At 39.8% G+C, this 14,218-nt stretch overlaps 1 protein-coding gene across 1 annotated transcript in view; it reads right to left on the reverse strand.

The window, feature by feature from the left end:
- The window catches only part of KCNH8 (potassium voltage-gated channel subfamily H member 8), a 369,341-nt gene that overhangs the window by 248,060 nt on the left and 107,063 nt on the right, over window positions 1-14,218 (reverse strand). Inside the window, exon 2 of the mRNA XM_077809313.1 lies at window positions 11,315-11,548. Within this exon, the coding sequence (XP_077665439.1) occupies window positions 11,315-11,548 (234 nt within the window). The remainder of the gene's footprint in view (window positions 1-11,314; window positions 11,549-14,218) is intronic.

Genomic DNA, 14,218 nt, shown 5'->3' on the forward strand with positions numbered 1-14,218 from the left:
TTTGAAAGCTCCATCAGCAGGCTCAGTTTAACCAAGATGACTTGGTGCATCTTGGGGGAGGGGGGAATCACTGGCTGAGGGGGTCAGAACTATCCCCCCCCACACACACACACGCGCCAACAAAAATCATGAAGGCCAGGAAGGTGGCTGGGCATTGCAGCAGGAGGGCCCTGCCTGCACAATGTGATGAGAACCAATGGGAGCTGGAGTGGGAAGCTGGGTCAGCCCCACAGGACAGGAACCACTGCACGATAAGTCCAGGTTGGGACTGGTCTCTAACACCCACGCCTAGGGCCTCTCACAAATCCCCACCCCCCACCCCACAACTCCCTTTCATCCTGGAGCCTCCCCCTGATGCCCCCCAGAGGCAGGACCTGATACACAGCCCTGGGACCTCTCTCTCCCAGGGACAGGGAAGGTGGGGGTCTCCCAACTGCCTTAGTGCACAGGGCCTCAACATTCTTTCATGGAGCACTATCAGCCCTGGTTTCCTGAGGAACTTCGTCAAATTCGAACAGTCTCTGCAGAAGGTTTCGATTTGAACAAATGAGCAAATTCTAATGAAAAACTTTTGTCGGAAATTTTCCAAGTAGGTCTAAGAAAAGTTGAGTTCCACAGTCGGGCTGTCGCAGCTGCCAGAACAGCCCAGAGCCTGCAGTAACCGCTGTCCCTCCTGTGATTCTGCTTTACATATCAGGGAAGCAATGGTTCATCCCCATCCCTTTCCTTCCACAGTCTACAATCATGGGATCTAAGCATGTCCCACATTACTTAAATTGGTATAACAAGACCCCTAGTGTACTTCACAGATTCCTTTGAATTTTTTCCTTCTCAGGTACAAGATACTGCTTCTTGAGATAATGTTGGGGAATGGTTTTTCTAAATGGGGTAGTGGTTGTTGTAAATGTCATTCTAGACAGGTGGAGGAAGCTTTATCAAAAGAACAATGTCTTGCAGCATGAGCTAATGGTGGTCAGACTCTGGATTTGTGTAATCTATTCTGGAAGTTCATTCAACAGCAGGATCCCCTTGTCTAAGAACATCTCATCACTGTCTTTCACGTGTTCTTCCACAAGCTTTGTGAATTGAATTGTTCCAGAGAAGAGCAACTGTCTTGGTGATTCACAGCTAGAGATATAGTATCTAATGTAGCTGAGGCATGATTCCTTAATGGTTTTGAAGGTCAGGACCAAGGCTGCCAATGGTCATGGAAACAGACAGAGCCAGAGGAGGGACCGAAGCACAGATCTGATTTGCTTAAGGTAGCCTAACCCATAGATAAGATGAGTAGGTCCATTCTGCACAAGACGAAGCCTTGGTAAAGACGACTCTAAAGTTAACAATGAGAAAAACTGGCATCCTTACATTCAGCATAGAGGCTACTGAAGCAGGAGAGACAGTTATTCATTCCCCTTTAGAAGAGAGGAATTGGAAGACAAAGTTCAAGAAGTTATTCCAACATAGGAATCCTTCAGAATATGGAAATCCAGCCTACATGAAGCCAACACCAAGGAACACAGACTAAGGCAGGTAATAGCATAAAATGGGAATTAGGAGGAACCAGAATGAATACATTATGTGAAGAGCCAATAGTCAAAGATTAAATATAGAAATACAAAGCACCTGAATGAACTTGACAGGATAGAGACAAAACAGCATCACTTCTATTAAATTAATTAAGGAAAATTGTTCTCCGATAATCTACTAATCTTCTTCGAAAGTCTGTCTATAAAAATATGTGGATAATCAGTTCATATAATTCATTTGGATATTCAAAAAGTCTTAAACAAAACACTTTACAGATGGTAGTAAAGAAACTAAGTCATCACAAAGGGCAAGAAGGTATCCCCCTTATTTGCTTGTGTGGGCTACCCACATTGTAGGTCATACTGTGAGGGGAAGGGCAGCAGCAGTGTGGAGGCCATGACTCACCCTCTTGTGCAGGTCAGTGAAGAGAGAGTAGGGTATGGGTGGGAACAGGTGGAGACTGGACTACACTCCAACATACTGGCCAGCACAGCTAAGCCACTATGGAGGGAGAAGTGATTTCCTAGTGGTACAAGGCTGGAGCAGATTACAGACAAGGGGGGAACCAGGGGCTGAAATGTGACTCCCTGAGGCTCCCACTTACTCAGAGGATATTGAAAAGTGTCTGAACTCGACAAAGTGCTGTCATGGAATAGAAAATGGCTAAGAAATGGAAGACAGTGAGCAGAAATAAATGGTCACTATTTTCAGCATTCAGTTTAACACTGGGGTGCTCCAAGGATCAGTACAAGGACCAGTGTTGTTTCGTAGATTTATTAATGAACTCCAAATGAGGGGTGATTAGAAAGGTGACAAAAGTTACAGAAGGCATAACATTAGGATAGGGACTGGGGAAGAGCATGAGGAACGCTAACCTAACTATGCTAAGTCAATGGGCAACCTGTGAAATGTGAAAATCATTGTTCAAAAATGCCTGGTCATGCATACTGGAACTTAATTATATGAACTACTCATACACACTGCTGAGTGTGAATTTAACTGTAACCACTTGGGGAAAAAGAGCTGGAGCATCACTCTTATCTCAATGTACTTAAAAAAGCAGTAAAAAAACCTGATCAAAAATAAGAAAATGCATGAAACATCTTACATCTGATTGTCCCAAATGCATCTATAAACTTATATGTGTGAACATCACTTGCAAACTATAAACTATAAACACATATGTGTAAACAGTCACTTGCAAACTATAAACTATAAACATATATGTGTGAACATCAGTCACTTGCAAACATTGCTATAAATAAGAAAAAAGTCTGTTTCTCTCTCTAACAGTGCCATCAGTAGTAAAACTCATGTATGGATTAGGTTAAGTACTATCACAGTTTGAAATTATTGGAACAAATCCATTTTCACTGGATTATGGCAGAATTAAATCATGTTGCTGTTCAAAGGAGTTAGTGGGTTGTGTCAACTTCAATGCCAACAATGTAAGAACAGTATCAACTCCAGTCAGTCAGCAATATTTCTGTTTAAATATCATTAAGTTACAGTGAGAGATCATGAATGTTTCAGATCACATTACTAACAGGCTATTTTACTGCCATTTCTATTTTTAAATATTAGCTTTGTCCCCTTTTTTTTAATCTCTTTCATTAAGCTCAGCCTGGCCACTTCATGGAGGTGCCAAATGGGTGTGGAGCTCTTTTGAATATCTGGCCCTTAATGTCTCTGTGCCTCGGTTCCCCACCATAAAAGCTGGAACAACACTACTTCCTATTTCCCATCCCTTCTGTGTCTTGTCTTTTTAAACTGTAAACTTTTCAGGGCAGAGGGGGTTCTCTCTTACTATGTATTTGTGTGATACCCGGCACAATAAGGCCTTCAATAGGGCCTTCAGGCACCACAGTAATTCAAATGATAATCAGTGGCCACAAGTTGATAAGGTCAACTATTTGGAGGAAAGAGAGAAAAAAGGCGCTGAAGGTATGAAAGTGTTTCTTATCAGTAACTGTTAATAGGATATAACTTCCTCTCTCATCAAAGCATTCCTCCCTATCTACTTACATTAATATACAAGGTTTTTAAAATGACAGCTAAATGTAATTTGTAGAGCACCAGGGAGCTGGAACTATTGAGCTATAAGTAAAACAGGCCAGTGGGAATAATGGTAAAGCTAGCTTTATAAATTAAAAAGATGGACTCTGTGGTCAAAGGGATATGTAATTTCAGTTGGACAATATTATCAGACTTTCATTGCTAGTGCTTGGTTGTTCTTTTTTACTTCCCCTCAACCCCCTTTTCATGTTACTGTGTTTAGATATTGCACTCTATGTTTAAAAAATGTTGATAGCTTCTATTGTTAATTTGCTAACAAGAGATTTCTCCTTCTGTTACGGAGGCTAGGGCTGCCAAGTGTCCGGTTTTTGACCTGAAAGTCTCGTTGAAAAAGGACACCTGACAGTGTCCGGTCAGAAACACTGACTGGACATCAAAAGTCTGGTTGTCACCTGCAGGAGCAATGTGTAGGAGGGGCATACAGGTGCAAATGCTCCCCAGAGCTGTCTGCTGGGGGTGGGTGGGACTCTGTCCTTCTCCCACTGCTGCCTGCTGCCTCCTGCAACCAGGCTCTCTCTCTCTCCCAGGCAGCCGACTGGTAGGCTCTCACGCTGATCCAGAGCGGAGTGGCCAGCGTGAGAAGTGGGTGGTCCTGCCCCTTTCACTCCCTGCCTGGGCCTGGCTGCCAGGGTCACAGGCTGAGTGAGCCAGAAATGTGCTGCCAGGTCTGGTCATCATCACAGAAGATGGATCTGCCCTAAACTTCCTAATCAGCTGCCCACTTTGGCCAGTTCTTAAATGGTATTCAGTAATTGTATAATAAAGCTGTTTAGTTTTGCTAGCTTTCTTTTTTGTTTGGTTTTAATTTGTTATCAGGGCTAATGCTCCCAGCATCCCACTGAGCAATATCTTACTCCTTCAGTATCATACAACTGCTGAAGTGTATTCACCTATACTGACAGAGGAAGGAAAGAGCTCTTCAGAACAGCTGCGTTCTATTTCATTGAGTCTTGAATGGAGAAATATCACAATAAAACAAAAAGTTTTAAGTAGTCATCATTTTAGCGAGAAAAGTAAAGTAGCTGGCCAAAAACGGGAAAATTTTCTTTAATAAGAAAGTGATTAGTCTGTTCAAGTTCTGAGATAGATTTAGGGAATTAGTCTGTGACCTCACTAGCAATTCAAGTTCAGTGTAGAGATGTTACATTTGACTACCTCAACAGTTACACGGCTCATTGTAGCATCTTCTTAGACAGACACAAATGTAGGAAAAAGTCCAATATACTACTGGTTACTGGTCTACTTCTGGGGCTCCCGAAGACCTGATTTAACTTTATGAGAATTGTCTAAATATAGTTCATCAATGCTGTATTTTTCTGGTTGCAGAATATTCGAGCAATGGGGATCCAGTGAGGTTCTGTTCTCAGTTGCACTGGTATAAATCCACAGTAAGTCCCTTTACTTCAGTGGAGTTACTCTGAATTAACATTTCTGTAACGGAGATCAGAATTTGGCCCAGCATCTGTGGTAAAGCAAAGGTCTACTTGGAAAAGATTTATGAAAATATCCTGCCGAAGTACTGCTTTCTGTAAAGCCCTCTGAAGTAGAAAACACCATGATAAATTGCTTTGTTTATTTCTGTGTCACCATACTTCTACTCAAGATGTTGTGAAATAAGAGGCTAGAAGCTGACAGGAGCCACATAAACACTGAGATATATGATAAAATTCAATATAGGGTGGGATTTTTAAAAGCACCCAAGCACTTAGGTGCTCATGTAGGGACGGGGGCCGCCCTCCCAAATTAATGCTTTAACCACTGGGCTATGGAGTCATTCTCACTCACTCTCCCTAGCCCAAAGAATATAGAAATATGTATACAAAGTGGAACAGCTTCAACAGGAGAAAGAGAGAGAGAACACGTATAACCTGATGGCTAGGGCGCTTATCCGGGAGGAGTGAGACCTGCACTTAAATCCCTCCTCCAGAGTGGGTATTCAAACCGGGGTCTCCCCCATCGAGCTGAGTGCCCTGTCCACTGAGCTATTGAGTGTAAGGACAGGGGGCATCACCACCTTGTCCTCCTCCATTTTGTGAATCCCTGGTGAATCTAACTTTCATTGCTGGAAATATTGAAACTGTTTTGGTAAAAAAGAAAAAAAAATCAATTTGCTGACATCAATATATATTTGGTAAGTGAACCCAAACTGCATCTTTCGGCAAAAATAAAGTTTTGGGCAAAAATTTTTTGCTAACTCTAATCATGGAGCAGAATAAAATAATTTCAAAGACAAAGATGTACAGTGCAACTCTGGTATGCCACATCTTTCCACATACAGCTCATACACTTCATGCAGCTCTCAGTTCAATGCCTATGAGCTAGTTTTACTTTCTGCTGAGGTCAGTTTAAAGCAGGACTTTCGCTGAAACTTCCATTGAACTTGTTCTGAGAGTTAGTGGGGTTGTTTTAATTAGAAGGACCGCTCCTGTAATTTGTTTTGCTGACAATTATATTCCTGAGCTGAACTACCACTGAAACATTTAAGTGATAGGGGAAAAAAATTAATTATGAAGCGGGTAGGGTGCTGGGGGCAAGAATCAAACCCATTAAATTTAGGCTAGCATTAGAGATGGGATTGAAATAGAAACTTGAGTCACTACACGGTTTAGGGTGTTTGGATTCAACATCCAAACCTAATCTTGATTTCAAATTTCATAATAGTTTCTCTCCATAATATGCCAAACTGGAACCTCAGATAAAAACACTGAACAAGTTTGTGCACATTCAAAAACTCCCACACTGAACTTGTATTCAGATTTTGCAGCTTGGGCCTGTGTCTTGCCAACATGATAAGGCATAAAATAAATTACTACTAAATGGTTACAAAATACTAGCCCTACATTTTATATCAAATACAGAGAGAAAGTACACCAAAAAATACCCGATATCGTGTTTTCACAGACACGGTGTCCTCTGATCATCATAGATCAGGGATCATTATGAAGCTTTTAAATAAGTGCTGAGAGGACATTCCAGTCTGTACTCTGAACTCAGAACGGTGCCTGGGGCAGCTCTTGAGGTAGCAAGACAAGCCGGCCTAGTGGGTATGTCAGACCTGCCACTTACAGAATAATCCAACATTTTTTTTTTTTTGCTGGTATGTATCAAGGCTTTCTGTACCTTCCAAAACAAAAAAATAACTACTCAGAGGGAACAAGCCTGTTCTCACATTTATAAGTCAGACAACTTTCTATAACTTTGCACACTTGCTGTGGGCCAAATTTAGATCTGGTGTGAGCAGTTGCCATAAGTCAAGTAGGTGAAGTCAGTGGGGTTGCCCCTGCTCACACCAGGCTTAAATTTGGCCGTTTGTCTGATAAGTCTATTGAGTGCGCACATAACACTTCTGTTAACTAAATCGGGAGCCATACTTAGGTGTCTGAGTGCTGAATTTAGGCCTAAGAATTTGACCACTGGTTTGTTTCCCAGGACTGTATGAACACAGGACCACAACAATGCAAAACCTGACACTGAGTGCAATAAATACATGGCTCAGACAAATTTTTGTGGACATCTTCATTAATTCAGCACTCCTATCTGGTTAATGTGTCTTATCTAGATAGTGTATTTTATCTAAAGGGCTTATTAAAATAAACAAGCCCCCATACTACAACAATTTCATTGAAGCCAGATCTAGTGTATGCATTTAAGTATGTTAGTGGCTCAGCAGTTAAGTCCATATTTGATGTACTGAGATTTGCAGCTGAAGCACTGATATAATGTTGTTGTTCACCTAACTACAGCAATTAGGATGTTCTATATCCTTTTAATGAGTCGGAAATGCCTTACATATTCAAACATTAGGTTAGCAGGTTCAAATGGGTACATTCCTGTTTTTGCAGATTGAAATTACTGCAGGTGCCCACATTTCAAAGTATGTCCCCATGACTTTCCATGTTGGCTTTTGCAGGATAGCTACCTCAGTCCCAAAGTTACTCCATATTCTCTGCCTATGCTTATGTGTAAAATTGCAATTCTCTGCAATTCTAAAACACAAGCAAATTAAAGGACTGTAATATATTACAGTAACAGCTTTTCCTACTGTGCTGTCCTGATTGAGGACATCTCTTCACATTACTGACCAGGACTTTAGATTATCTGGGACAGTTCTATCTCACATTTTAAAGTGAGACCATTGCATGACAGGTCAGAACTTTGAGAATTTATTCTATGTTACATGACTCCTCATGCAGGATAGGCAAAAGAACCATCTGGGCAACATAGGTTGCAGGGAGGTACGTTCCTCACTAGCTGGATCATGGATACAGCTATCCGATAGCCAACCCATTCCCAGAGCAAAACTCTCAGACTTCCAGCCCAATCATATTGCTGTATAAAGCAACTAAGTTCAGGGGGCACACTGATGCTGTGTCCCTATGAGTTATAACTTAATAACGATATTTGTCAGAAATATGAAGTAGAAGCTAAAAGCTGAACCACAATACATGGAGAGATGCATGCCTAGTATCAGATGGAGAGCTAAAAAATAAGCAAATAACCATGCTAAAAGGACATACTGAAGAAAGTGAAGCGTCATACTGAGAAGAGCTGGACAAATCTACTGGATTTTTAACAGAGTGGTTTTTGAAGCTGTACAAATCTAATAAGAAATTTGGTAAGTTCTCAGCATGAAGATCACTTTTAAAAGAAAAGTTATAATGATTTTTAATAACTTCTGTGCTTAAACATGTTGCAAATGGGAGAAAGCTCTGCTTCCCACAAGGAACACGTACAAGGGTTTATGATCTAAACTCACCTCCTTCCTGGGTTAGATTTTTATTTTTAGGTCATGCGTCTGAAGCCTGAGGCTTGACTATTCTTACAACATAAATCTTACCCAGCAGAGGCTTAGCCTGTGCAGACTGTTTTAGGGTTTCTCCCAACAGAACCTTATTACTCTCCCTTTTTCTATCACTTTCTTTAATTAAGCAGACTCTTAGTCATGTATACTACTATGTGCAATGAATCCCAATTGGTCTAGCACCCACGGTGAGTCTGCACCTGTGAACAGTGTCCTAAACCCAGATAGTCATGTGAATATTCATATGACTGATGATTAGGGTGACCATATTTCCCAAAGGGAAAAACAGGACACTGCACGGGGCTGGCATCGCCACTTACCCTCTCCCCCTTTCCCCCCCAGCACGTTCCTCCGCACCTCTTTTGTCAAAAAAAAGGGGGGGGGGATTTGTCCCATTTGCTCTTGCCAACAGTTCTGTCAAAAAAGTCGGGACAGCCAGGACAGGGCTTAATAAAAGGACTGCTTTCAATGAAAGGGTTTCAATTTTTCTTTTGTTTTTTAAATTAAAAAAAAAAACACTTTTTTTGTATTCCATAGATGCCTTTAAAGAGCTCAAATAAAATAAAAAAATCCACATACTGTCTTATGTCTGCAATTTCTGGGCAAACCTCAGAGTTTCAGTAATTCCATTTTGTTCAGATACATAAATTATGGATGCTTTGCCAAATTTTCTGGGTCTGCAACACTGAATTGAAAAATCACAAGAATAACCTTTCTTGTGAGATTTCTTGCCTTTTTTGCTTTTAATGCAAAAACGGTCCTATGATATTTCAGCACTTCCAGATGGTGCATAAAAACTTGAAAATAAAATATAATGGGTAGTAAGAGGAATTTGTTTGTACTTTGAAAATGATTTGATGAGTTTGATTCAAATTATACACAAACGTTTAAGAGGTGAGAGTAGGTGGGAAATTTTTTTATCCAAACCAGTTTGTCCATCCCAACTAATCTGTGATCCAACTCCTTAATTGCTAAGGAACTCTACCTACAATTCCATGATCATTTCTTTCTGCCTTTGTTATCACCGTAAGTGCTACAGGCAATATTCATTCCTGATGGTGCAGTGAGAATTCAATTTACATCCCAAGTAAAAGCCAGTGCGTACAACTGGCCCTAATCCTTCCATTCACCTAATCTTAAATCTTCTCTCTTATGACGTTGTTTAGTCACCACCATCCAACAACGGGGAAAAAAAGTGGCCCTTGAAATTTCTGGAACATTTTTCATATCCAAGAAAGATTAGTAAATCAGTAATTAACTTCTATGAAGCTGATTCATAGAACATGTGCCCCAGACACACTGCAACGTTTTCTTTTAAATGCTCGAAGTAGGAGAGGGAAGCATTTTATTGCATCTTCAAAATGTTTTTACATAATATGACACTTTAAATATGGAGTGTGTATTAGCCTGAGGTTTGTGAGCCTATAGACTAAGCGACCCTTTTCCCTCTCATATTGCAGTCAGAAAAGGGGACAATTTTTCTCCTAGTATTTTCAATACATTGTCTTTCCTTTCCTCAGAGTATATCCATTATTTTAAAATGCTTATCTGTAAAAATGTAGAATACCAAAGTAATATAATTCTACAGAAAAACATTTCAACAGCACATAAATATTAAGCAAGAATTGTGAAGACGACACCTAGCCAGAACATTTGTTCACAAATTCTAAGCTTAAAAAATAAAAACAAAAGCTGATACACAGTGAACTACAGCTTCAAGCCGTAAATATTTTTTAATTGTTTCAGACCATTCTCACGGCATTATATCAGGTTTGCTCTCCCATTGGTTCCTTGTGCTTGAGCATCACATATGGCCAGTACTTCACTTTAAAGGCAACACAATCAAAACACTTAGCAACGAGTGAGAGAGGAGTTCTAAGAGGTGGAGTAAAGGAGCCTGCCATCAATAGAATGGGTGGAAGAATGGTCTATACCACTCGGCTACAGGCATGCTGCTGCAAACCCAAGTCTCTTTTTTCCCCTTTGTGGTATCATTGCTGATATATCTTCTGTGCAGACACATACAGATATCACAGTCATAAATGGGGATCAAACTTGGGGCCTTCAGCACAAAACACACAAGCCTCTACCTCTTCATGCAAATATGAACTCCTTTAGCTGTAAGTAAGTAGGGGCTTGTGCTTTTGGGTCCCAATCAAATACCCACTGAACTAACTCTAGGCACCTGTTTTTTTTGTTGTTGTTTTTTTTAAACCTTGGTTATTACATGTATTAGAGTGCTCTCTTTCTCTAGCTTCTGTAAGACATTCAAAACTTTCTGAAAATTTCAGCATCAGTAGAGCTGGTTGAAACTTGGAATTTCCATTTGGCAAAATATTTTGATGTTCCAACTCGTTCGTTCCAATTCTGAACAAATTTTGTGGGAAATTTTCTCAAAATTAAGCTATTTTGTGAAAAAAACGTGGGGTTTGTTTTTTTTTTTTTTTGGTCAAAATGGAATTTCCTCAAGGAAAAACAGTTTCACTGTAAATTTTCCAACCATCTCTATCAGGCTGAAATTTTCCATGCTTAGTCTCTGTCTATAGGTGAGTTTTAATTTAATTTTTGTTTTGAAGTTTCAACGATACCAGGTCAATGTTTGATTACAAGATGAGTAGACAACTTTATATGGTGCACCTTCTACACTGAATAAGTCAGTGCTCCACAATGTTTCTTCAGCTTTTCACAATACCCTGCAACTTATCACATAGATATTACCACTTCTACCTATATATTTGCACTTCTACCACCATAACAGCCCTGCCTTAATTCAAATCAATTTCTGTAGCCTTCTGAACATTCACATGCAGTGTCGTTAAATACAGTGGATATATAACTACTATGCTAAATAATGGTAAATTTCAGCTTGTCTGGAACTAATAGAACACTGATGAAAGCAATAAAACTCACCGTTCTTCTTATAAAACATGACTTCTCCTTTGAATTCCACTTTATCTTCCAGTGACTTTTCAATTTGAAGAATCATCTGCTCATTTGTTTCAGCACCAAGTAAAAATTTACAGCTGCAGCTCTTCTGCATGACTTCAGTTCGCGCAAATCCAGCAAGCTCACAGAAGCCATCTGAACAGTAAACTATAGGGAATCCCTTAGCCACCTGAGCATTTGCAAGGATGAAGTTACTATCTGTAGAGGAACACAGAAGTAAAACATTAATTACAGACGGAATTACAGCACGTCTATCATAGTCCTTTGTATAGCTATGATAGAAGCCACAACTGTGCATTAATACATAAAGCCAGCCTGTGTACAACAGAAGTATGTTATTGGGTTGAAATAAGGAGAATAGTAAGAAACCAATGCTCCCAACTTTACCTATCCCATGACTCAGGGGTTGTGGGAGAGAGGGATCAGACTGAAACTTCCATTTCTCACTCACTAGACTGAATTTAGATTAAGTCCAGTGGCCAAAAGACATTACCATTCAAATGGCTCTTCATGATCAGTGTGGTATTTTTAAAATAAGTTAATGATCTCAGAGCACTTTTTAGTGGACTGCTGTCAATATATCAAAACAACCACAACTGAGCACCCTAGCAGAGAAGCCTGAATGAGAAGAACTTAAATACCCCTTAACAGTATCTCTTGAGGCATGCCTGAAGGTGGGATTGAGGCATGCTGGTGAAGCATTTTGGAGAACGCTGCCCTCTTACTTCTCAGGATGTATCTCCTCTTTGGGGATGCAGAAGATTTCAGTCTAAAAAGCTGTCATACAAATGCTTTTCACAAGCACTAAATTCACTTAAAAAACAGAATTATTTAAAAAGGTCTATAACATATATTATATGATGATTTAAAAAAAAACACTTCTGGGACAAAACTCTTAATCGAGCAAGCCTCCCATTGAAGTGAATGAGAGTTTTGCTCAATTAAGAACCACAGAATTTGCCCCCTTTAATATTAGCATTCTTATTAAACCGCATAGTTTTATTTGCGATGTGTTTTTAAAATGTGAGCAATAGTCATTTCATGCAAATTGATTTTAAGAAGGAAAACAAAAGGACTAACCTTTATGTTACTAAGGCAATGGTAACTTAAAAATTAATAGCGGAGTAGCTCAGAAGAGCGTCTAAAAAATCTTTAAGGAAAAATTAGCCAATGATGAGACCCTAGTTTCCTAACATATCTAATCTGTGCAGGTGCCTTTGAACATCTCATTTGGTGACCATCTGTATCTTCATGAACCTAATACCTTTGAAAATCAGGCCCTATATTAGTGCTTCAACTTCTTCATTCTTGAGACCACACCATAAGAGAGAGATCCTAATTTCAATCACCATTCTCCTGAATCTTTCTCAATCCCTCATTGTTGCTTCTCAAATATTTCAAACTTGTTTCCAGAAGTCTAAGCTGCTGCTCACCTAATTAAAAAACAACAACTTTGTGCCTTGTCTCCAGCCAAGCTGATGAAGCATTTAATATACATTACAAAGAAGTTAATTTGGAACGTGTGTAAGAAACGAGCAGTGCATTTTTCTAAACACATTTCTTAAAAGTGCATGCTAATGAGCTAATGTTCTAATGATTTTAGCTTTGGCCCCATATCAGCAGAGACAGGAATACTGTAGAACTCACAGGAAGGTGAATCGCAACCACTGCATACATTAATCTGTATCTTAGTTCTCTTGTTGCAGCGGCTGGGCCTAGAACTCATGGTAGGCTCCATATAACATTACTTGAAGAATAACAGTTATACTGGTTAGGGGGTACTTACAATCAAATTTTATTTGATAATTCCTAATGTTTAGTGATCTTTGGTATAATGTCACAGAGAACCACGGTTCAGAATATAATGGTAGTTTACAACAAAGACAAAAATCACATGAAATAGAGGTAAATTTCCAATCATTTAGTTATGTACCACATCTGAATCATGACTTATCTAGAGACTGAAGCTGTTGTTTAATATCAACAGTGATATTAAATCACAAGCCCACTCAAACTCAGTCTTGGTTTCAAAGTTCAATGTGTTTGCAAACTTCTACTATTCATGTGAAATTTCAGAATCATGGCCTGAAATTGTTTGTCCATCTGAAAAGCTGGCAAATTCTGCTCCTCTCCAAACATTTTAATAGGCAAAAGGAATCACATTAGAGACACTGAAGAAGCGGGTGGTGGTCCTGCGAGCTGCTGTTGTGGCATGGAAATAAAGAGGGGCTGGCTATTGGAGTTTTTGATTGGAGGTTCAAATGAATCCAGTTTAAACCTTTCAAATTGCAGGCAACAGTTCACTTCAGTCCCCGGTGGACAAATCTGAAAGCGACTGAAACTCCTTTTGGGGTTTTTGGCTCACTAGGACCACACAATCACCCTAACTCAGCAGCCCCCTCTGTTCTGGTCTCTTTTGGACTAGTATGGCACCCCCTCCATATGGTGTATAGGTCAGTTACACAGCCTTTTTGCCTGTGCTTCTCCTACCATCAAGGTAAAATGCAGGGCTTCAGTGTTGTAGGGGGCCTTTCGTCATCTGTCCAAACTTCATCCTGAATGCCAAAAGCCAGTATTTTTCTTGTACTCTGCTCATTAATGTGTGTTTACCCTACAGCATCCTAAAGGGGACTCAGGTGCAGCTTTCTCCCAAAGCAGACATCTTTCATTGTTTAGAACTGTTTGTGTGGTGAGGGGGAAGATGCTGAATAAAATGCATCCCTTGATAAATATTCATAAGCCAATAATGGCTTGGGTCAGTCTGCACAATGTATAAATCTAAATATGTAAACAATAAAGTATTCATAGCTGTTTGTTGGGGAGACAGTTTATAAACCTACAGGAAGAAACAGTTGGCTTGATTCTCCT

This window comes from Eretmochelys imbricata, chromosome 2 (assembly GCF_965152235.1).
Source record: "Eretmochelys imbricata isolate rEreImb1 chromosome 2, rEreImb1.hap1, whole genome shotgun sequence".
Taxonomy (NCBI): Eukaryota; Metazoa; Chordata; order Testudines; family Cheloniidae; genus Eretmochelys; species Eretmochelys imbricata.